Source organism: Monodon monoceros, unplaced genomic scaffold (genome assembly GCF_005190385.1).
Source record: "Monodon monoceros isolate NGI ecotype Baffin Bay Population unplaced genomic scaffold, NGI_Narwhal_1 Super_Scaffold_7, whole genome shotgun sequence".
Classification (NCBI taxonomy): domain Eukaryota; kingdom Metazoa; phylum Chordata; class Mammalia; order Artiodactyla; family Monodontidae; genus Monodon; species Monodon monoceros.
Window position 1 is genome coordinate 24,434,930 of NW_021703784.1, and position 23,008 is coordinate 24,457,937.

General features: G+C 38.8%; 1 protein-coding gene across 4 annotated transcripts in view; it reads left to right on the forward strand.

Moving 5' to 3' along the window:
* Positions 1–23,008, forward strand: part of ALKBH8 (alkB homolog 8, tRNA methyltransferase) — a 70,548-nt gene that overhangs the window by 28,765 nt on the left and 18,775 nt on the right. For 3 of the 4 annotated variants that reach the window (XM_029209319.1, XM_029209316.1, XM_029209318.1), the window contains 2 exons: positions 6,309–6,415; positions 12,090–12,185. In XM_029209319.1, coding sequence (XP_029065152.1) covers positions 6,309–6,415; positions 12,090–12,185 — 203 coding nt within the window. The remainder of the gene's footprint in view (positions 1–6,308; positions 6,416–12,089; positions 12,186–23,008) is intronic. The other variant, XM_029209315.1, reaches the window with a different exon arrangement.

The window sequence follows — 23,008 nt, forward strand, 5'->3', positions numbered from 1 at the left end:
AGGTGGTTTGTGACTGATCTTGCTTTGAGAGTCCTTATTTGGATGGTGGTGGATTTCACTTCACAGTACCTGCAAACAAATGAAGCCACAGTGTGATAAATGAGAGCTGATAGCAAGTGGTCTCAGTGCAAACACATAAGCATGATCATATTATCTCATAGGTGTTTAAGCTATTGAATATTCAGTGATGGCTAAAGTGCCTCTAATTGGGCATCTGTTCATTTTCAAGCTTATTTTTCTGTTATGCAATGTATATTTTGCTCTCTTTTATGGCATTTGGCAATGTGCTTAGACCATTAAACTAAAAGATGCCTTTTCTTTTAATTTTACATTCCTCTTGAGCTCAGCCATATAAAAGCATTGAAAAATCATCTGTATTTAGGGGTGAAGAGGAAGAGAGGGCAGAATCTATTATTCAGCTGTTGAGACCTAGTTTTGTAATGTAGAGTTGTGTTTGAAAGGTGGAATTTACTGACGTTGTGCTCTAGAGTAGATTTGTTTGTGGTGTTTTCTTTTAAACTTTTAATCGGATCTAATTTTCCTTGTTTCACATAGGCAATACTGTAGACAAGTTCCCAGGTATGTTCCCTAAATGTATTCATGGTATCTGATGAACTAGGAAAGTTTTCACGCTAGAAACATGAAATGATGCTCAGCTTCTTACACCCTCTCTCAGAAGCAGTGAGAAATAAGTTCCTTGGGCCCCAATGGTATTTAGCTGCTGCATCTACTACTTGCAGATCACTGTTACATGCCGTAAGGTACCATCTCAACTTCATGTATGAGATCTTTTTCCCCCTCTTGATAAGACTATTAAGGCCTGTACTTTAGAAAATTGCTTCTGACTGTAGGACAAGGGAGCAGAGCTCGTTTTCTTTCTTTAGTCATTTTTACATGGGAGGTCCTATGTCCTGTGCATTGATTCCAGAGTGTGTTGTTACTGCCATTATCTCCTTCCTTTGAGTTTCACAAGACTTGGTAATCTTGAGATTCCAGTTTTCAAAGAATTTAGCAAATGAATTCATGGCTCCTAGTGTTGGGAAACTGGTTTGTTGTGGTCCTTGATTTTAACTTTTCTTAAAGGATGGAAACTAAGCAGACTTATGTAGTATAGGTAGGAGATTTAAAGGTCACTGACAGCAGCTGTTGGTCTCCAACATATGCTAGGCAAAATTCCTATTAATTCCTCTGCTTTGGAAAAATATGGTATACCACAAGCTTCTCTTTCAACTACTTTTCAGCTTAGGAAAGTATACTTCTGGGAGTGTCATCTTTTGTAGAAGGACAAAAAGTTATATTTGTTTTACTAAAAATGTTCAGGGTTGCTCTTCTCCCTCACAGTGGACTAATTATCTCATGATATGGTGGGATTCTGTATTTATAAATCCAGGGAACATATGTTAACAGACATTTTTGATATTGTTGTATTTCTTCCTTTGTAAGTAGTTTGTAGCTTCAGTCTTGTATCCTTGCAGTTGTGTCTGTCTCCCTTTTTCCTCTTCTCCTTTCTCACGTGTCCAAACATAGCAGACATGGCCATGATGAGGTATGTGGAATCACTTGTTTGCTGTTTAAAATAAAAAGCAAACTTACTTCATTTTGTTACTGAGCCAAACTTGGGTCTGCTTGCCCGCTTGCAGTAAAGCCAATCTACTGACACTGGATTGTGGTGAGGGAAAGGGCAGCATTTATTGTAAAGGTGCCAATACAAGGAGGATGGGTGGCTCATGCTCTAAAACCCTAAAGTCTCCGAAGGGTTTCAGAAAAGCTTTTTTAAAGGCAAGGTGAGGGAGGGGTGTCCCAGGATATGTGATCAGCTTCTGCACAGGTCTCTGATTGATTGATGGTGAGCAATCCTTAGGTGCCAGATGGTTTGGAGGCTACGTGCTCATAATCATTAAGTAATTTCTTCCTTTGATGGTGGTTTTAGCATGTAAAAAACTCAGGAAATATGCGTCAGATACTATTATCTTGGTACTTCAGAGAGGAGCTAAGGCAGACGATATGGGGGAGGGGTCTGTCCCAGGAAGACCCCATAGGGTCCTGCTCAGTTACAGGTGGGTCCAGTTAGGGCAACTTAGATTTGGCAGGCTATGGGAAACAGGTGGACTTCTTTCTAGTCTGCTAAATTCTCAGGTATGAAATATTTTCTCCAGCTAAATATAGTCACTTCTGTCCTCTCAGCTTTCATCATTCTGTATAAATCACACATTATTCTTTACCTCTTATTGTCTCTTGTTGATATACCCTCAAGGGTTTCAAAAGGTTAAAGGTCTCAGCCTATTTTTAACCAGTAAGGATCAGGATTAAGTTTGTCTTCTTTCTCAGAAGTGTTCCCAGTAGCAATATATTTTTTCATTTTCCTGTTTAGCCAACATGGAGGAGATCTGTTTCATGTACTTTCTGTTATGCATCTTATCTTTTTTTTCTTTTCTTTTTTTTTTTTTGGCTGTGCCATGCAGCATGTAGGATCTTAGTTCCCCGACCAGGGATTGAACCTGTGCCCCCTGCATTGGGAGCCCGGAGTCTTAACCACTGGACCGCCAGGGAAGTCCCTGCATCTTATCTTTATTTGAGTAAATACTTGAGTGATAGGTGTGTCTGGGTTTTTTTTTCTGTTGTATTTTGGTTGCGTTAAAGGTTTTATAAGATCAGAATGTCTAGGATTTTTTGTTTGTTTGCTTTGAACTGAACATTATCCTCAGTCATGCCCCATTGTTGCAGGAGAAGGGGGTGTGAGAGAATGGTCATGTCCCAGGTCTTGGGTGAGTTCCTGGGATGAGCTACCAAGTGAGGATTCTTGGCTTCACGTAGGAAAGAATTCTAGGGTGAGCCATAGTAAATGAAAGTTTGTTTAGAGAGAGACACATTCCATAGACAGAATGTAGTCAGTCTCAGAAGGTGAGACCGGGGTCCCAGGCTGTGGGGGTGGTTAGTTTTTAATGGGCTGGGTAATTACATATGCTAACGAGTGGGAGGAATATTCTAACTGTTTTGGAGAAGGGATGGAGATTTCCAGGAACTGGGCCACAGCCCACTTTTTGGCCTTTTGTGGTCAGCCTGGGAACCATCATTGTGCCTATGGGTGTGTCATTTCGCATGCTAATGTGTTACAATAAGCTAATGCATTATAATAAGGCTCAGGGTCTACTGGAAGTCAAATCTTCTGCCATCTCAGGCCTAATTAGGCGGATTAGTTTTTATTGTATCCTCAATGGCTGTGTCATTCTTTTAATGATTTTGCCCTGCCCCCTTCTCTCCTGTCTTACCATGAGCTTGCTGGGAACTTGATCTTTATTGACTCTGCCATCTCAGAAAATAAAGAATATAGGTAAAGCCAAAAAGAATAATTGGAAAAAGCTCCTGTGGAACAAAGCCGTCACAGGGCAGAATGATTCAGCAGTTGCTGGCAAGCATTATTTATTGTGAATCCTTAGTGAATTTTTGAAAAAAATCTTTTTTTTTTTTTTGGCCTTTAACAAGCATTATATATTTTTAAAATTTATTTGTTTATTTATTTTTGGCTGTGTTGCTGCGCATAGGCTTTCTCTAGTTGCAGTGAGTGAGGACTACTCTTCATTGTGGTGCATGGACTTCTCATTTTGGTGGCTTCTCTTGTTGCAGAGCATGGGCTCTAGGCATGTGGGCTTCAGTAGTTGTGGCACGTAGGCTCAGTAGTTGTGGCTCACGGGCTCTAGAGCGCAGGCTCAGTAGTTGTGGTGCACAGGCTTAGCTGCTCCACGGCATGTGGGATCTTCCCGGACCAGGGATCGAACCCGTGGCCCCTGCATTGGCAGGCAGATTCTTAACCATTGCGCCACCAGGGAAGTCCCACAAGCATTATATTTCAGATACAGATACTGTGATGATATTGATAATACTTTATTTTTATGATGGAATATTTTAAGGAAAATTTGATTTTCATAGAAAATGTACATTTAATTTTATAAATAAGAGTCATTTCCTTAAATTCACAAAAACTCCCCAGAGAGGGGAGAGGGTCTGGAAATGGAGTTAATAATTAATCATGCCTACATGAGGAAGCCTCCATAAAAATCCCAGTAGTATAGAGATATTCCAGGTTGATGAACACGTGGAGGTGCTGGGAGAGTGGTGTGCCGAGAGAGGGCATGGATGTTCTGTACTCCTTACCTTGTCCTATACATCTCTTGCATCTGATGTTCATCTGTATGCTTTATCATATCCTTTTATAATAAACTGATAAACAGTAAGTAAACTGTCTTCCTGAGTTCTGTGAGCTTCTCTAGTAAATCAATAATAATCATCAATTATAATCATTAATAAGTATTCTGTACATTTTCTAACATAATTCCCATAACATTTGGATTATTTGGTAGTGTATTTTTCTTCCTTGAAACTTGGCTTTTATATTTCAGCACAAATGTTTCCACATTAATTAGTGTCATGTTTGTATTTGTCTTGTCAGTTCTAATCATTTGTTTAAACTGAGATTTCCCTATTTTAAAATCATTACTCTGTTGACAGGAGGGGATGTGTTTGAATTTCACAAATATATATGTATTTTGTATTTTTAAAACATGTGGAATATTAATTAGCCAGAAACTGTAATCTCTAGGTGGGCAGAGAATATGTCTCTTATTCACCATTGGAGTCTTTGATGCCTCACACAGTGATTAATAAATATTTGTCTAATGAATGAGTTATAGTCTAGTCTCTCAGAATATTTTCCCATCAAGAGTTTTCACCCAGACAGTTTTCATTCCTTTAAGCCACAACTGATCATCTCTAATAATGTAATTAATAAATACGCTATTATTTTTTCTTATGTGTGGACCTTAGTGTCTATTCAGAAAATTGAAGCCTATATATAATGGCTTAAAAATGGGCCACAGTGGGGTTTTCTCCCCTTTTCCTAACATTTTATTATGAAAATTTTCACACCGAAAAGTTAGTATTATACAGTAAATACCTATATACTCACCACCTGATGCTACAGTTAACATTTTAATATACTTGCTTTATTAAATATCTGTTCATCTAACCACCCTCTGTCTGTCTGTCAGTCCATCTTGTTTTATTTATACGTTTCAGGGAAGTTTCATTTCACACCCAAAACTTCAGAATTTATCTACAGTGTTTATAAAATAGTATGCTTTTGGAGTATGACTATTTGAAATTATATGTCATCATTTGGAACAGATAATTGTTTGGAAAATTAAATTCTATCATCTTACTTTATTTTCCATACTTAGATTGGAATGGCAGATGAGAAAGGGAAAAAACCAGCTTAGATCTGTATAATTTTGTATAGTTTACAAAGAATTTTCATGTGTATTGTCTAATTTGATCCAATATTATTATTAATAATAGTAGGTAACAGTTACTGAATGCTTTCTTTGGTGCCAGGTACTGCCAAGTTTACCTTTAATGAAGGTACTATGCTAAATTATATTATCCCACTGATATTTGGTTGTCATATTTATTTTTCAGATGGATTGATTTGTTCATTTTAAATATTTTTCAGCCCTGTCACACGCCTTTTTAAAATTCACATTTGTTAGCTGTTTAGACTGAAGTATCAGTGTTTGGGTTCCTGAGCACAAAAATATTTTCTTGGCTGTTGTACCTTTATATGTTGCTATTTATAATATTTGATCGTAATTTAGGAAGAATTGCTGAAAATCCTCCTGTGTTCTTTGTTTATCTCTTGTAAATCAGTCTCTAAAATCCAAAATGTTGCATGACTTTAAAGACAAATGGATTATATGAGAATCTGCATCTAATAGTTACTTCCCCTTATATTATGAATTATTAATATTTCTATGAATAATAATAGTGTTTTTTGTATTTATGATGTGCCAGATACTGTAATTTATATCCACTTAATAGTCCTGTAAGAGTTGAGGAAACTGGACACAGAAGGGTTAAATGACTTGTCCTGAATCATATGGCCAGTAAATGAAAAATCCAGGATATGAATGTTTCAGCTCCTAAGTCCTTGTGTTTGACCACTACCCTAGTGTTTTGCATAGTATATGTGTGTTCCTCAGACCATCCGCATCATAATTTCCTTAGGTGACTGTTAGAAGTGCAGATTCCTGAGCCTCATGATACATCTACTGAGTCTCTCTGTGGATTAAATATGTTTTTTAGTCATTCAGTTGATTCTTATGTACACTAAAGTTTGAGAACCTCTGTGCTATGCCATCCTATAAGCATTACCATGTTTTAATCTCTATTAGCCTAGAAAGATAGCCAGAATCATTCTTATTCTTGGAGTACATGACATTTTGGATTGATCTTTATGCTTTTGTCTTTACTTCAAGATTGTCATGGATTTTAAGCACCCAGATGGTGTCACAGTGCCTGTTATGCTGCCTTGTAGGAGTTTGCTGGTGATGACAGGAGAATCTAGATACCTTTGGACCCATGGGTATGTACTGAAATGACCTTGATGACAGGATACCTTTTGCTCTGTGGGAGTTCTCATTCTTTTCTTCCTGAGCCACCAGAACCATGCTCCAGGCTTGCACATTGAGGCTTCTGGGTTTAAAACCCCAGGGACATCTATGGCTTTTTTAAAACTTTTTATTTTGAAAAAAATTCAAATTTAAAGAAAAGTTGTAAGCATAGTATGGTTAATTCCCTTCACCTTTCACATAGATTTACAAATTGTGAATATTTTGCTATGCGTTTTCTCTCTCACATGTTATCATTATTATTATTTTTGCTGAATCATTTGAGAGCAAGTTGCAGCCATCATGACTCTTTACCCTTACATGCTTCATTGCATATTTTTATTTTTTAATTTTTTTAATTTATAAATTTTTTTTAATTTATTTTTTTTTAGAAGGTGTTGGGGGTAGGAGTTTATTAATTTTATTTATTTATTTTTGCTGTGTTGGGTCTTCGTTTCTGTGCGAGGGCTTTCTCTAGTTGTGGCAAGCAGGGGCCACTCTTCATCGTGGTGCACGGGCCTCTCACTATCGCGGCCTCTCTTGTTGCGGAGCACAGGCTCAGTAGTTGTGGCTCACAGGCCTAGTTGCTCCGCGGCATGTGGGATCTTCCCAGACCAGGGCTCGAACCCGTGTCCCCTGTATTAGCAGGCAGATTCTCAACCACTGCGCCGCCAGGGAAGCCCATTCATTGCATATTTTTAAAGAGCAAGGACATTGTCTGTATCGGGTTGGCAAACAATGGCTCGTGAGTCAAATTCAGCCCTTATTTTTACAAAGCTCTTGAGCTAAAACTGGTTTTACATTTTTAAGGGGTTGTAAAGAACAAAACCAAAAAAGAATATGTGGTAGAGACTGTATGTGGCTCTCTGTGCCTGTAATATTTACTATCTGGCCCTGTTATAGAAAAAGTTTGCCAGCCCCTGTTTTATGAAACTGCAGTGTAAGCCTCAAATTCAGGAAATTCAACATTGTAAAATACTCTTATCATACTCTTATACAATCCATCATGAAATTGTGCTAGTTGTACTTTATAGTATTGTCAAAGAAAAACCAGACCCTGACAGTAGTTAAAGCAGCAAAACCAGATTTTACTCAGGAACTATTGCAACAGGGGAAAAGAGACCTCAGTATAGGAGTGGGCTCAATTTGAATACAAAAAGGAGAAATGGAGTTTTATAGGCAAGGAGTCTGGGATTGGGAATGGGGCAGTGTGGGTGGATAGAAAACTACTAAGAGGAAACATCAGTGGTAAGGGGGAATTCTGGCTAAACCAACCATAAGATTCTTGCTGAAGGCAGGCCAGGACGATCAGACATCACCTGGGGGAAAGATGCGGGTAAGGAATTTGGTCAGATACCAAGAATGATCAGATATCGAGGGTGGGGGATTCGGGCTAAACTGACTTAGCAGGATTCTTGCTAAAATGGGGCTAGATCTAGAACATACCCAAGGATAGGTCCTATTTGGGCTCAGAGGAACCTGAGTAAAGTTTGGTCACGGAGAGAATCTGTCAGTACCTCTTGGTAAGTTTTCCCTCTGATCTAGGATTTGGCCCATTAACCTGCATTACACTTAGTTGTCAATTCTCTTTAGTCTTCTTTAATTTGAAACAATTCCTCAACTTTTCTTTGTCTTTCATGACATTTATGCTTTTAAGAAGGCCAGTTGTTTTACAGAATGACCCTCAATTTGAGTTTGTTCGATTGAATCTAATCTGAAAGAAATGGGTTATTCACTTTGGGCAGGAATGAATCCTTAGCCTTTTGAGGTGGAAGCATCACACTGCTAAAATTTACATATATTGTCACTTAAAATACTTCTGAGCTCTGTACTTATTAATACTGCCATGGTTGGAGATTTTAGCTGATGCATTTTTATAAAAATTGAAGGAAGTGAACATGTAAATGAATTTGTAACCTGTCTTAAATGAGCCATAAAAACAGATGGCCTGATTTTGTGCACTAAGGATTAAATTTGTCTGATTTCTTTTTCACAGCCATTTAAAATATTTTTAACTTTCAGTAATTGAAAAGGGTGATGTGATCTAGTGGTGTTTAAAGTATTCCTGTAATTTTGAGAATATTCACATTTTCTTTTGTTTTAGGTTCAAGGATTTTTACTATTGGTACCATTTAAACTTAAGAGTAATAGCCGTACAACAAATACAAAATAAGAAATTACTTTCTATAGGCCTATGTTATGAAAATATTTTAATTTGTTCTGGGTAATAGTATAGATTACTTCTCCTAAACATCATCTTCATCAGATTATTTTCTTTTTAAATGTTAGGAATAGGATCTCTGGAAGATTGACTTGCAGGTTAATATTTATTTTTAAACCTTTCTCTAGAATCAAAATTTTCTATAATAATTTCAGGGGAAAAAGAACCTTCAGTATTATTTTTAAAGGCTTCCACTGACACCCGTTATCTGTAATGTGATTTGTGTGTGCGTGTGTGTGTGTGTCAAGAAGAGAGAGAGAAGGAGGGAGAGAAGGGAAGGGAAGACACACAGAAACAGGAACAGAGACTGACCAAACAAGTGGTATATCAACTACTGACGGGTTCCTTGGAATCTGGATGGAAGGGAAGATAAATTGAAAACGCACATTTAGTGCACTTAAAAATACATATAAACTATAGAAATAAACCTTGATTAAAAATATTTTGATCTCTGTGCTAAAAAAGCACTAGAAAGCACTACTGAAGAAGGTTGTTGATTAACGCGGCCAATTCCAAATACTTTTAATTTGATATATAGTTTACTATTCTAGCCAGCAGGCCCTAAATCAAATATGGCAAACTGGCAACACATGGGTCAAATAAGCAGTCAGGCTGTTTGGCTGGTGTGGTAGTGCTCAATGTTGTGGCATTTTAAAAAATTGGTTACACGTGAAAATTAGGAGCCTTTACACAAGAATCTGAATTTTCAGCTTCTTTTGAAAATTGAGAAGATCTGAAACCACAGTATCTTTTGGCAGCAGTAGCTGAGACTATCAATGGCCTTCTATAGGTGAGACCTACATTTTCAGATTCTCTAGAGTTCCTACCACTTTCTATGACTCCTTGAACTACGGCTGAGTATCAGTTGTCATTTATCACTGTGCTTGTACTGTTGTTTTTATCTTATAACAGAGTTAAGTGAAAATTATATATTTCTTAAACTCATGTCTGTTTTAAAAGTGGGGAAAAAAGGTAGAATGAGCAGGAACATGTGTTTTAAGAAAAATGGAAGAGAACACTTTGTTTTTTTAAATGAAGACAATTCCTATGTTTTTAATGGCAAACAATATATTTCTAAACAAATCTACCTGCTTCACTCATTTATGTTAGTTGACTAGCCTTGGGTCGCATTAGTTCACGAGTTTGTGTGAGCTCTCCTTTTAAGTTATTTTTGGAGCATTTTCTTTGTGCCAGGCATTGTCTAAAAGCTTTACATATATTAACTGATTTAACTCATATTGTCACAGTGGAAAGTTTTTTTCATGGTTTTGTCCCCATTTTTAAAGGAAATTGGAGCATAACTTGTACAAAGTTACAAAACCATTAAAGGGCAGACACAAGATCAGAAAGCCAGGGAGTCTGGCTTCAGGATCTGTGCTCTTAACCATACCGTTATAGCTAAACTTGTTTGCTCCCTTTCATCTGAATTTATACAGTGCCTTGTAGCCTTCAGACTTTTGTCAACTCTTAATGCATTAAATTTCCTTTTCCCTTCCATTCACTTGTTTTTAACATGTAGCTCAACTTTTATTTCCCTTATAATGTATAAAGCTTTTTCTGACTGCAGTAGCCTGAAATAATTTCTCTCTTAACTCCTAAAGACTGTATTGTCTCCTACTGGTTTGTGATGTCTTTTCTGTTGTATTGAACTGTTACTTAAATCTATAAAAATGTTTTTATCTTTTTTTTTTTTTTTTTTTTTTTTGCAGTACGCGGACCTCTCACTGTTGTGGCCTCTCCCGTTGTGGAGCACAGGCTCCAGACGCACAGGCTCAGTGGCCACGGCTCACGGGCCTAGCCACTCCGCGGCATGTGGGATCTTCCTGGACCGGGGCACGAACCCACGTCCCTTGCATCTGCAGGCGGACTCTCAACCACTACGCCACCAGGGAAGCCCTGTTTTTAGCTTTTTATTTAATATTTTCCCAACTAGATTATAATTTAAGTACAGGGGGAAAAAAGATGTTCAGAGACATGTAAAGAATTAATTATTTTTAACATATGGATTACCTCTTCCTAAAAATCTGAGATTGGTACCCAAAGCAGTAAGTACTGCTTGACCTTTGCCTAAGATTTAACTCTAGGCAAGTGAAGTAATTGACTTCAGAGAGCCATTATAGAGAACTACTTAGTACCCAAGAGAGAATTGCTAATAAGAGTTTCAAGATATTCATTGTTCTAAAATATCTTGACTTTTGTTCAACACCATAGTTTTAATCATTTTCAGCTATTAGAGTAACAATCATATAATTTCAGGCATTTTTCGCTTGCTTTTACTTCTAAAAAATTGCTTTTAGCATGAGCTCTCTTAAAAGAGCCATTCTCCCAACTTGTTTTATGAGACTGGCATTACCCTGACACCAAAATTTGTTAAGGACATTACAATAAAATAAAATTACAGACCAGTATCTCTCAGAGAAGGTAAAAGTCCTTGACAAAATATTAGAAAATCCAATCCTGCAATATATAAAAAAGAAAACACATCAAGACTAAGTGGAGTTTATCCCAGGATTGTAAGATAGGTTTAACATTTGGAAACCGAACATTAAAAGAACAAAAGAGAAAAAGTATATAATCATGTCATCTTGATTGATGCAGAAAATGTATTTGACAGAATTCAGCATCCACTCATGATAAAAACTTGGCAAACTAGGATAAGAAGGAAACTTCTTCAGTCTGATAAAGGGCATCAATGAAAAACCCACAGGCAACATCATACTTAGTGATAAAATATTGAATGCTTTTTCCTAAAATATTGAACATGGCAGGGATTTCTGCTCTCATCACTTCTATTTAATATTGTATTGGATGTCTTAGTATAATAATCCAAGAGAAAGAAGTGAAAATCATGTATTTGAAAGGAAGAAGTAAAACTCTTTATGATTGTAGATGTAGAAAATCCTAGGAAATCTACAAAGTACTAGAATTAATAACTAAATATAGCATACAAGTTTGTAGCATACAGGGTCAATAATCAAAAATTAACTTGGGGCTTCTGTGGTGGCGCAGTGGTTGAGAGTCCGCCTGCCGATTCAGGGGACACGGGTTCGTGCCCCGGTCTGGGAAGATCCCACATGCCGCGGAGCGGCTAGGCCCGTGAGCCATGGCCGCTGAGCCTGCACGTCCAGAGTCTGTGCTCTGCAGCGGGAGAGGCCACAACAGTAAGAGACCTGCATACAGCAAAAAAAATTAATTTTGGGGGAAAGAAATAAAATCCTTTTTAAAATAGTATCAAGACCTTGTTACCAAAACAAACTTGGGTTCACTTGCCCACATGCAGTAAAAGCCAGTCTACTGACATCAGGTTGTGGGTGAAGGAAAGTGGAGCATTTATTGTTGGGCACTGTACAACGAATCCGGACAGCTAGTGCTCAAAAAGCCCAAACTCCTCAATGGGTTTCAGCAAAGTTTTGTTTTGTTTTTTTCAGTATGCATGTGGGATCCTCCCGGACCGGGGCACGAACCCGTGTCCCCTGCATTAGCAGGTGGACCCCCAACCACTGCACCACCAGGGAAGCCCCCAGGTATCTTTTTAAGTTAGTCTTTTTGTTTCCTTCAGATAAATACCCAGAAGTGGAATTGCTTTGTTATATGGTAGTTATATTAAAATTTTTTAGGAATCTCCATACTGTTCCGTAAGGGTTGCACCAATTTATATAACCACCAACAGTGTACAAGGATTGTCTTTTCTACACATCCTTGCCAACACTTGTTATTTTTGTCTTTTTGATAATAGCCATTCTTTTTTTTCACAATTTTTTTAACATCTTTATTGGAGTATAATTGCTTTACATTGTTGTGTTAGTTGCTGCTGTATAACAAAGTGAATCATCCCCATATCCCCTCCCTCTTGTGTCTCCCTCCCACCCTCCCTATCCCACCCCTCTAGGTGGTCACAAAGCACGAGCTGATCTCCCTGTGCTATGCAGCTGCTTCCCACTAGCTATCTGTTTTACATTTGGTAGTGTATATATGTCAATGCCTTTCTCTCACTTAGTCTCAGCTTACCCTTCCCCCTCCCTGTGTCCTCAAGTCGATTCTCTACGTCAGCATCTTTATTCCTGTCCTGCCCCTGGTTCTTCAAAACCATTTTCTTTTTTAGATTCTATATATATGTGTTAGCATATGGTATTTGTTTTTCTCTTTCTGACTTACTTCACTCTGTATGACAGACTCTAGGTCCATCCACCTCACTACAAATAACTCATTTTGTTTCTTTTTATGGCTGAGTAATATTCCATTGTATGTACATGCCACATCTTCTTTATCCATTCATCTGTCAATGGACACTTAGGTTGCTTCCATGTCCTGGCTGATAATAGCCATTCTAATAGGTATAAGCTGATAATCTCATTCTGGCTTTGATTTGCATTTCACTGATTAGTGATGTTGAGCACCTTTTCATGTACCCATTAGCCATCTGTATGTTTTCTTTGGAAAAATATCTATTCAGATCTTCTGCCTATTATTGAGTTCTTGATCTTTTTTTTTTTTTTTGCAGTGGCACATAGATTAAACTGTAGTCAGTTGTTTTCTATTTTCCCTTTAATTTACACTAGAATTCTATAGATAATAAATTTCATCTTAACTTGATCATATTTTTATCATGTTTGCTTTTTTTTAAACCAGGTTTATCTTTTAGCCTTCCTACTAGTTTTGTAAGTGGTTGATCTACTACCTTTACTGTATATTTGCCTTTACCAATGAGATTTTACCTTTCACAGTTTTCATATTTCTTATGGTCTTTTCTGCTTAGAAAAGTACCTTTAGCCTTTCTTGCAAAGGTGCCTTGGTGATGCTAAACTCTTTTAGCTTTTGCTTGTCTGTAAAACTTTTTAACTCTCAAGTCTGAATGAAAGCTTTGCTGGGTAGAGTATTCTTGGTTGTAGATTTTTCCCTTTCATCATTTTAAATATATTGTGTCACTCCCTTCTGGCCTGCAGAGTTTCTGCTGAATAGTCAGCTTATAACCTTATGGGAGTTCCCTTGTATGTAACTTGTTGCTTTCCCCTTGCTGCTTTTAATATTCTCTCTTTATCATTATTTTTTGCCATTTTAATTACAGTGTGTCTGGGTGTGGTCCTCTTTAGGTTGCTCCTGTTTGGCACTCTCCATGCTTCCTGCACCGGGACGTCTGTTTCCTTTCCCAGGATAGGGACATTTTCAGCTCTTGTGTCTTCAGATATGTTCTCTGCCCCTTTCTGTCTCTCTTCTCCTTCTGGGACCCCTATAGTGTGAATATTAGTGCAATTGATGTGTCTCAGAGGTCTCTTAAACTGTCCTCATTTCTTTTTTTTTTTTTAACATCTTTATTGGAGTATAATTGCTTTACAATGGTGTGTTAGATTCTGCTTTATAACAAAGTGAATCAGTTATACATATACATATGTTCCCATATCTCTTCCCTCTTGCGTCTACCTCCCTCCCACCCTCCCTATCCCACCCCTCCAGGCAGTCACAAAGCACCAAGCTGATCTCCCTGTGCTATGCGGCTGCTTCCCACTAGCTATCTACCTTACGTTTGTTAGTGTATATATGTCCATGCCTCTCTCTCGCTTTGTCACAGCTCACCCGTCCCCCTCCCCATATCCTCAAGTCCGTACTCTAGTAGGTCTGTGTGTTTATTCCTGTCTTACCCCTAGGTTCTTCATGACATTTTTTTTTCTTAAATTCCATATATATGTGTTAGCATACAGCATTTGTCTTTCTCTTTCTGACTTACTTCACTCTGTATGACAGACTCTAGGTCCATCCACCTCATTACAAATAGCTCAATTTTGTTTCTTTTTATGACTGAGTAATATTCCATTGTATATATGTGCCACATCTTCTTTATCCATTCATCCGATGATGGGCACTTAGGTTGTTTCCATCTCCGGGCTATTGTAAATAGAGTTGCAATGAACATTTTGGTACATGACTCTTTTTGAATTATGGTTTTCTCAGGGTATATGCCCAGTAGTGGGATTGCTGGGTCATATGGTAGTTCTATTTGTAATTTTTTAAGGAGCCTCCATACTACTCTTCATAGTGGCTGTACCAATTGACATTCCCACCAGCAGTGCAAGAGTGTTCCCTTTTCTCCACACCCTCTCCAGCATTTATTGTTTCTAGATTTTTTGATGATGGCCATTCTGACTGGTATGAGATGATATCTCATTGTAGTTTTGATTTGCATTTCTCTAATGGTTAATGATGTTGAGCATTCTTTCATGTGTTTGTTGGCAGTCTGTATATCTTCTTTCGAGAAATGTCTATTTAGGTCTTCTGCCCATTTTTGGATTGGGTTGTTTGCTTTTTTGTTATTGAGCTGCATGAGCTGCTTGTAACTTCTGGAAATTAATCCTTTGTCAGTTGCTTCATTTGCAAATATTGTCTCCCATTCTGAGGGTTGTCTTTTGGTCTTGTTAAGGGTTTCCTTTGCTGTGCAAAAGCTTTGAAGTTTCATTAGGTCCCATTTGTTTATTGTTGTTTTTATTTCCATTTCTCTAGGAGGTGGGTCAGAAAGGATCTTGCTGTGATTTATGTCATAGAGTGTTCTGCCTATGTTTTCCTCTTAAGAGTTTGAGAGTTTCTGGCCTTACATTTAGGTCTTTAATCCATTTTGAGCTTATTTTTGTGTATGGTGTTAGGGAGTGATCTAATCTCATACTTTTACATGTACCTGTCCAGTTTTCCCAGCACCACTTATTGAAGAGGCTGTCCTTTCCCCACTGTACATTCCTGCCTCCTTTATCAAAGATAAGGTGACCATATGTGCATGGGTTTATCTCTGGACTTTCTATCCTGTTCCATTGATCTATCTTTCTGTTTTTGTGCCAGTACCACACTGTCTTGATTACTGTAGCTTTGTAGTATAGTCTGAAGTCAGGGAGCCTGATTCCTCCAGCTCCATTTTTCGTTCTCAAGATTGCTTTGCTATTCGGGGTCTTTTGTGTTTCCATACAAATGGTGAAATTTTTTGTTCTAGTTCTGTGAAAAATGCCAGTGGTAGTTTGATAGGGATTGCATTGAATCTGTAGATTGCTTTGGGTAGTAGAGTCATTTTCACAATGTTGATTCTTCCAATCCAAGAACATGGTATATCTCTCCATCTATTTGTATCATCTTTAAATTCTTTCATCAGTGTCTTATCTTTTTCTGCATACAGGTCTTTTGTCTCCTTAGGTAGGTTTATTCCTAGATATTTTATTCTTTTTGTTGCAGTGGTAAATGGGAGTGTTTTCTTGATTTCACTTTCAGATTTTTCTCATTAGTGTAGAGGAATGCCAGAGATTTCTGTGCATTAATTTTGTATCCTGCAACTTTACCAAATTCATTGATTAGCTCTAGTAGTTTTCTGGTAGCATCTTTAGGATTCTCTATGTATAGTATCATGTCATCTGCAAACAGTGACAGCTTTACGTCTTTTCCAATTTGGATTCCTTTTATTTCCTTTTCTTCTCGGATTGCTGTGGCTAAAACTTCCAAAACTATGTTGAATAAGAGTGGTGAGAGTGGGCAGCCTTGTCTTGTTCCTGATCTTAGTGGAAATGCTTTCAGTTTTTCAGCATTGAGGATGATGTTGGCTGTGGGTTTGTCATATATGGCCTTTATTATGTTGAGGAAAGTTCCCTCTATGCCTACTTTCTGCAGGGTTTTTATTATAAATGGGTGTTGAATTTTGTCAAAAGCTTTCTCTGCATCTATTGAGATGATCATATGGTTTTTCTCCTTCAATTTGTTAATATGGTTTATCACATTGATTGATTTCCGTATATTGAAGAATCCTTGCATTCCTGGAGTAAACCCCACCTGATCATGGTGTATGATCCTTATAATGTGCTGTTGGATTCTGTTTGCTAGTATTTTGTTGAGGATTTTTGCATCTATGTTCATCAGTGATATTGGCCTGTCGTTTTCTTTCTTCGTGACATCCTTGTCTGGTTTTGGTATCAAAGTGATGGTGGCCTTGTAGAATGAATTTGGGAGTGTTCCTCCCTCTGCTATATTTTGGAAGAGTTTGAGAAGGATAGGTGTTAACTCTTCTCTAAATGTTTGATAGAATTCGCCTGTGAAGCCATCTGGTCCTGGGCTTTTGTTTGTTGGAAGATTTTTAATCACAGTTTCAATTTCAGTGCTTGTGATTGGTCTGTTCATATTTTCTGTTTCTTCCTGATTCAGTCTTAGCAGGTTGTGCATTTTTAAGAATTTGTCCATTTCTTCCAGGTTGTCCATTTTATTGGCATAGAGTTGCTTGTAGTAATCTCTCACGATCTTTTGTATTTCTGCAGTGTCAGTTGTTACTTCTCCTTTTTCATTTCCAATTCTGTTGATTTGAGTCTTCTCTCTTTTTTTCTTGATGAGTCTGGCTAATGGTTTATCTATTTTGTTTATCTTCTCAAAGAACTAGCTTTAAGTTTTATTGATCTTTGCTATTGTTTCCTTCATTTCTTTTTCATTTATTTCTGATCTGATTTTTATGATTTCTTTCCTTCTGCTAGCTTTGGGGTTTTTTTCTTCTTCTTTCTCTGCTTTAGGTGCAAGTTTAGATTGTTTATTCGAGGTGTTTTCTGTTTCTTAAGGTGGGCTTCTATTGCTACAAAGTTCCCTCTTATAACTGCTTTTGCTGCATCACATAGGTTTTGGGTCATCGTGTCTCCATCGTTATTTGTTTCTAGGTATTTTTTGATTTCCTCTTTGATTTGTGCAGTGATCACTTCGTTATTAAGTAGTGTATTGTTTAGCCTCCATGTGTTTGTTTTTTTACAGATCTTTTCCTGTAATTGATATCTAGTCTCATAGCGTTGTGGTCGGAAAAGATACTTGATACAATTTCAATTTCCTGAAATTTACCAAGGCTTGATTTATGACCCAAGATATGATCTATCCTGGAGAATGTTCCATGAGCACTTGAGAAAAATGTGTCTTCTGTTGTTTTTGGATGTAGTGTCCTATAAATATCAATTAAGTCCATCTTGTTTAATGTATCATTTAAAGCTTGTGTTTCCTTATTTATTTTCATTTTGGATGATCTGTCCATTGGTGAAAGTGGGGTGTTAAAGTCCCCTACTATGAATGTGTTACTGTCGATTTCCCCTTTTATGGCTGTTAGTATTTGCCTTATGTATTGAGGTTCTCCTATGTAGGGTGCATAAATATTTACAATTGTTATATCTTCTTCTTGGATCGATCCCTTGATCATTATGTAGTGTCCTTCTTTGTCTCTTCTAATAGTCTTTATTTTAAAGTCTATTTTGTCTGATATGAGAATTGCTACTCCAGCTTTCTTTTGGTTTCCATTTGCGTGGAATATCTTTTTCCATCCCCTTACTTTCAGTCTGTATGTGTCTCTAGGTCTGAAGTGGGTCTCTTGTAGACAGCATATATATGGGTCTTGTTTTTGTATCCATTCAGCCAATCTGTGTCTTTTGGTGGGAGCATTTAGTCCATTTACATTTAAGGTAATTATCGATATGTATGTTCCTATTCCCATTTTCTAAATTGTTTTGGGTTCGTTATTGTAGGTCTTTCCCTTCTCTTATGTTTCTTGCCTAGAGAAGTTCCTTTAGCATTTGTTGTAAAGCTGGTTTGGTGGTGCTGAACTCACTCAGCTTTTGCTTGTCTGTAAAGGTTTTAATTTCTCCATCAAATCTGAATGAGGTCCTTGCTGGGTTGAGTAATCTTGGTTGCAGGTTTTTCTCCTTCATCACTTTAAATATGTCCTGCCACTGCCTTCTGGCTTGCAGAGTTTCTGCTGAAAGATCAGCTGTTAACCTTATGGGGATTCCCTTGTGTGTTATTTGTTGTTTTTTCCTTGCTGCTTTTAATATGCTTTCTTTGTATTTAATTTTTGACAGTTTGATTAATATGTGTCTTGGCCTATTTCTCCTTGGATTTATCCTGTATGGGACTCTCTGTGCTCCCTGGACTTGATTAACTATTTTCTTTCCCATATTAGGGAAGTTTTCAACTATAATCTCTTCAAATATTTTCTCAGTCCCTTTCTTTTTCTCTTCTTCTTCTGGAACCCCTATAATTTGAATGTTGGTGCGTTTAATGTTGTCCCAGAGGTCTCTGAGACTGTCCTCAGTTCTTTTCATTCTTTTTTCTGCTCTGCAGTAGTTATTTCCACTATTTTATCTTCCAGGTCACTTATCCGTTCTTCTGCCTCAGGTATTCTGCTATTGATCCAATCTTGATTATTTTTCATTTCATTTATTGTGTTGTTCATCGTTGTTTGTTTCATCTTTAGTTCTTCTGGGTCCTTGTTAAATGTTTCTTGCATTTTGTCTATTCTATTTCCAAGATTTTGGATCATCTTTACTATCATTATTCTGAATTCTTTTTCAGGTAGACTGCCTATTTCCTCTTCATTTGTTAGGTCTCGTGGGTTTTTATCTTGCTCCTTCGTCTGCGGTGTGTTTTTCTGTCTTCTCATTTTGCTTATCTTACTGTGTTTGGGGTCTCCTTTTTGCAGGCTGCAGGTTCGTAGTTCCCATTGTTTTTGGTGTCTGTCCCCAGTGGCTAAGGTTGGTTCAGTGGGTTTTGTAAGCTTTCTGGTGGAGGGGACTAGTGCCTGTGTTCTGGTGGATGAGGCTGGATCTTGTCTTTCTGGTGGGCAGGTCCACATCTGGTGGTGTGTTTTGGGGTGTCTGTGGACTTATGATTTTAGGCAGCCTCTCTGCTAATGGGTGGGGTTGTGTTCCTGTTTTGCTAGTTGTTTGGCATAGGGTGTCCAGCACTGTAGCTTGCTGGTCGTTGAGTGAAGCTGGGTGCTGGCGTTGAGATGGAGATCTCTGGGAGATTTTCGCCATTTGATATTATGTGGAGCTGGGAGGCCTCTTGTTGACCAGTGTCCTGAAGTTGGCTATCCCACCTCAGAGGCACAGCACTGACTCCTGGCTGCAGCACCAAGAGCCTTTCATCCACACGGCTCAGAATAAAAGGGAGAAAAAGTAGAGAGAAAGAATTAGTAGAAGTAGGAAGAAAGAGAGAAAGAAAGGAAGGAAGGAAGGAAGAAAGAAAGAAAGAAAAGAAGGAAAGAAAGAAAGACAGGGAGGGAGGGAGGGGGCGAGGGAGGGAGGGACGGTGGCAGGATGGAGGGAAGGAGGGAAGGAAGGAAAAAAGAAAGAAAGAAAAAGTAAAATGTAATAAAGTTATTAAATTAAAAAATATTCAGAAAAAATTTTTTTAAAAATGGACGGATAGAACCTTAGGACAAATGGTGGAAGCAAAGCTATAGAGACAAAATCTCAAAGAGAAGCATACACATACATACTCAGAAAAAGAGGAAAAGGGGAAAAAAATCATAAATCTTGCTCTCATAGTCCACCTCCTCAATTTGGGATGATTCGTTGTCTAAGGGAGGGAAGGACGAAGGAAAGAAAGAAAGAAAGAGAGAGAGAGAGAAAGAAAGAAGGTAAAATAAAGTTATTACAATCAATAATAATTATTAAGAAAAAAAAACGGACGGATAGAACCCTAGGACAAATGGTGGAAGCAAAGCTATACAGACAAAATCTCGCACAGAAGCATACACATACACATGCACAAAAAGAGTAAAAGGGGAAAAATTCCTAAATTTTGCTCTCAAAGTTCACCTTCTCAATTTGGGATGATTCGTTGTCTATTCATATATTCCACAGATGCAGGGTACATCAAGTTGATTGTGGAGCTTTAATCCGCTGCTTCTGAGGCTGCTGGGAGAGATTTCACTTTCTCTTCTTTGTTCTCACAGCTCCCAGGGGCTCAGCTTTGGATTTGGCCCCGCCTCTGCGTATAGGTCGCTGGAGGGCGTCTGTTTTTCGCTCAGACAGGACGGGTTAAAGGAGCCGCTGATTCGGGGGCTCTGGCTCACTCAGGCCGCAGGGAGGGAGGGGCACGGAGAGCGGGACGAGCCTGCGGCAGCAGAGGCCAGCGTGCCGTTGCAGCAGCCTGAGGCTCGCTGTTCGTTCTCCCAGGGAAGTTGTCCCTGGATCCCAGGAACCTGGCAGTGGCGGACTGCACAGGCTCCCCGGAAGGGAGGTGTGGATAGTGACCTGTGCTCGCACACAGGCTTCTTGATGGCGGCAGCAGCAGCCTTAGCTTCTTATGCCCGTCTCTGGGGTCCGCGCTTTTAGCCGCGGCTCACGCCCGTCTCTGGAGCTCCTTTAAGCAGCGCTCTTAATCCCCTCTCCTCGTGCACCAGGAAACAAATAGGGAAGACAAAGTCTCTTGCCTCTTCGGCAGCTCCAGACCTTTTCCCGGACTCCCTCCCAGCTAGCCATGGTGCACTAACCCCTTCAGGCTGTGTTCACGCTGCCAACCTCAGTCCTCTCCCTGTGCTCCGACCAAAGCCCGAGCCTCAGCTCAAAGCCCTGCCCGCCCCAGCGGGTGAGCAGACAAGCCTCTCGGGCTGGTGAGTGCCGGTCGGCACCGATCCTCTGTGCGAGAATCTCCCCGCTTTGCCCTCCGCACCCCTGTTGCTGCGGTCTCCTCCGCGGCTCCGAAGCTTCCCCCCTCCACCACCCGCAGTCTCCGCCCGCGAAGGGGCTTCCTAGTGTGTGGAATCCTTTCCTCCTTCACAGCTCCCTCCCACTGGTGCAGGCCCCGTCCCTATTCTTTTGTCTCTGTTTTTTCTTTTTTTCTTTTGCCCTACCGAGGTACGTGAGGAGTTTCTTGCCTTTTGGGAGGTCTGAGGTCTTCTGCCAGTGTTCAGTAGGTGTTCTGTAGGAGCTGTTCCACGTGTAGATGTATTTCTGGTGTATCTGTGGGGTGGAAGGTGATCTCCGTGTCTTACTCTTCCTCCATCTTCCCCTCGTCTCCTGTCCTCATTTCTTTTTATTCTTTTTTCTTTTTTCTTTTCAGCTTGAGTGATTTCCACTACTCTATCTCCAGCTCAATAATCCATTTCTCTATATATCATCTAATCTGATTCCGTCTACTGTATTTTTTATTTCAGTGGTCATATTTTTCAGCTGTTTGTTTCTTCTTTATATTTTCTAACTCTTTGTTAAAAATTTCTAACTTCTCGCTCTGTTCACCCAATCTTCTCCTGAGTTCTTTGATGAACTTTACAATCACTACCTTGAACTCTCTGTTGGGCAGATTGCTTATCTCCACTTTACTTAGTTCTTCTTCTGGGGTTTTTATCTTGTTCTTTCATTTGGAACATATTCCTCTGTCACCTCATTTTGCCTAATTTGCTGTTTTTATTTCTATGTATTTGTTGGGTTATATTTCTCAATCTCAGAGAAGTGATCTTACCTAGGAAGTGTTCTGTGGGGCCCAGCAGCACACTGCCCTCTGGACACCAGATCTATATGCTCTAGGGGTGCCCTCTATGTGGACTGCATGGTTCCTTAAGTTGTGGTGGGCAGACTACTGTGGGCTGTCTGGTAGACATGGTTTGTACTTTAATTATATGGTTGATATTTTTCTAGATGTGTAGTCAACATATCTGATTCTTGATAAAGCAGTATCAACAACTTTAGTATAAAATTATGCTTTTTAAAAATTTGCTGAGATCTTTCAGGCCTGGCACATTCCCTGTGAGTATGAAACCCACTTCTATAGGCAGATAACCTTGGTAGAGTGTGTCAAGCAGACAACTTGGCTTTAGAAGATTTAAGTCTCAGAAATAAATTTAACAAAAGATATACAACACGTATACTCTAAAAATCATGAAACATTGGTAAGAGAAATTACAGAGCAAAATAAATGAAGAAATAGAGATGACATAATCATGGGTAGGGAACTTAATATTGTTAAGGTATCAGTTATTCCCAAATTGATCTAATGAGTTAGTGTAATTCCAATCAGAATCTTAAAAGACTTTTTTTGTAGAAATTGATAAGCAGATTCTAAAATTTACCAGGAAACGTGAGTGATCAAGAATAATCCAGGGCTTCCCTGGTGGCGCAGTGGTTGAGAGTCCGCCTGCCGATGCAGGGGACATGGGTTCGTGCCCCGGTCTGGGAAGATCCCACATGCCACGGAGCGGCTAGGCCCATGAGCCATGGCCTCTGAGCCTGTGCGTCCGGAGCCTGTGCTCTGCAACGGGAGAGGCCACAACAGTGAGAGACCCACGTACTGCAAAAAAAAAAGAATAATCCAAACAATCTTGAACATAAGAACAATGTTGCAGGATTTATTCTACCTGACGTTTAAGATTTACTATATATAAAGCTACCTAATCAAAAGAGTGTAGTATTGTTGTACAGATAGACAAATAGACCAGTGGGACAGAATATATTCATAGACATGGTGTCAGTTGATTTTTGACAAAGATGGCAACACAATTCATTGTGGAAAGGAAAATTTTCAACAGATGGTGCTGGGACAATCAGAGCTCTATGTGGAAATAAAATGAGCCTTGATATACCTC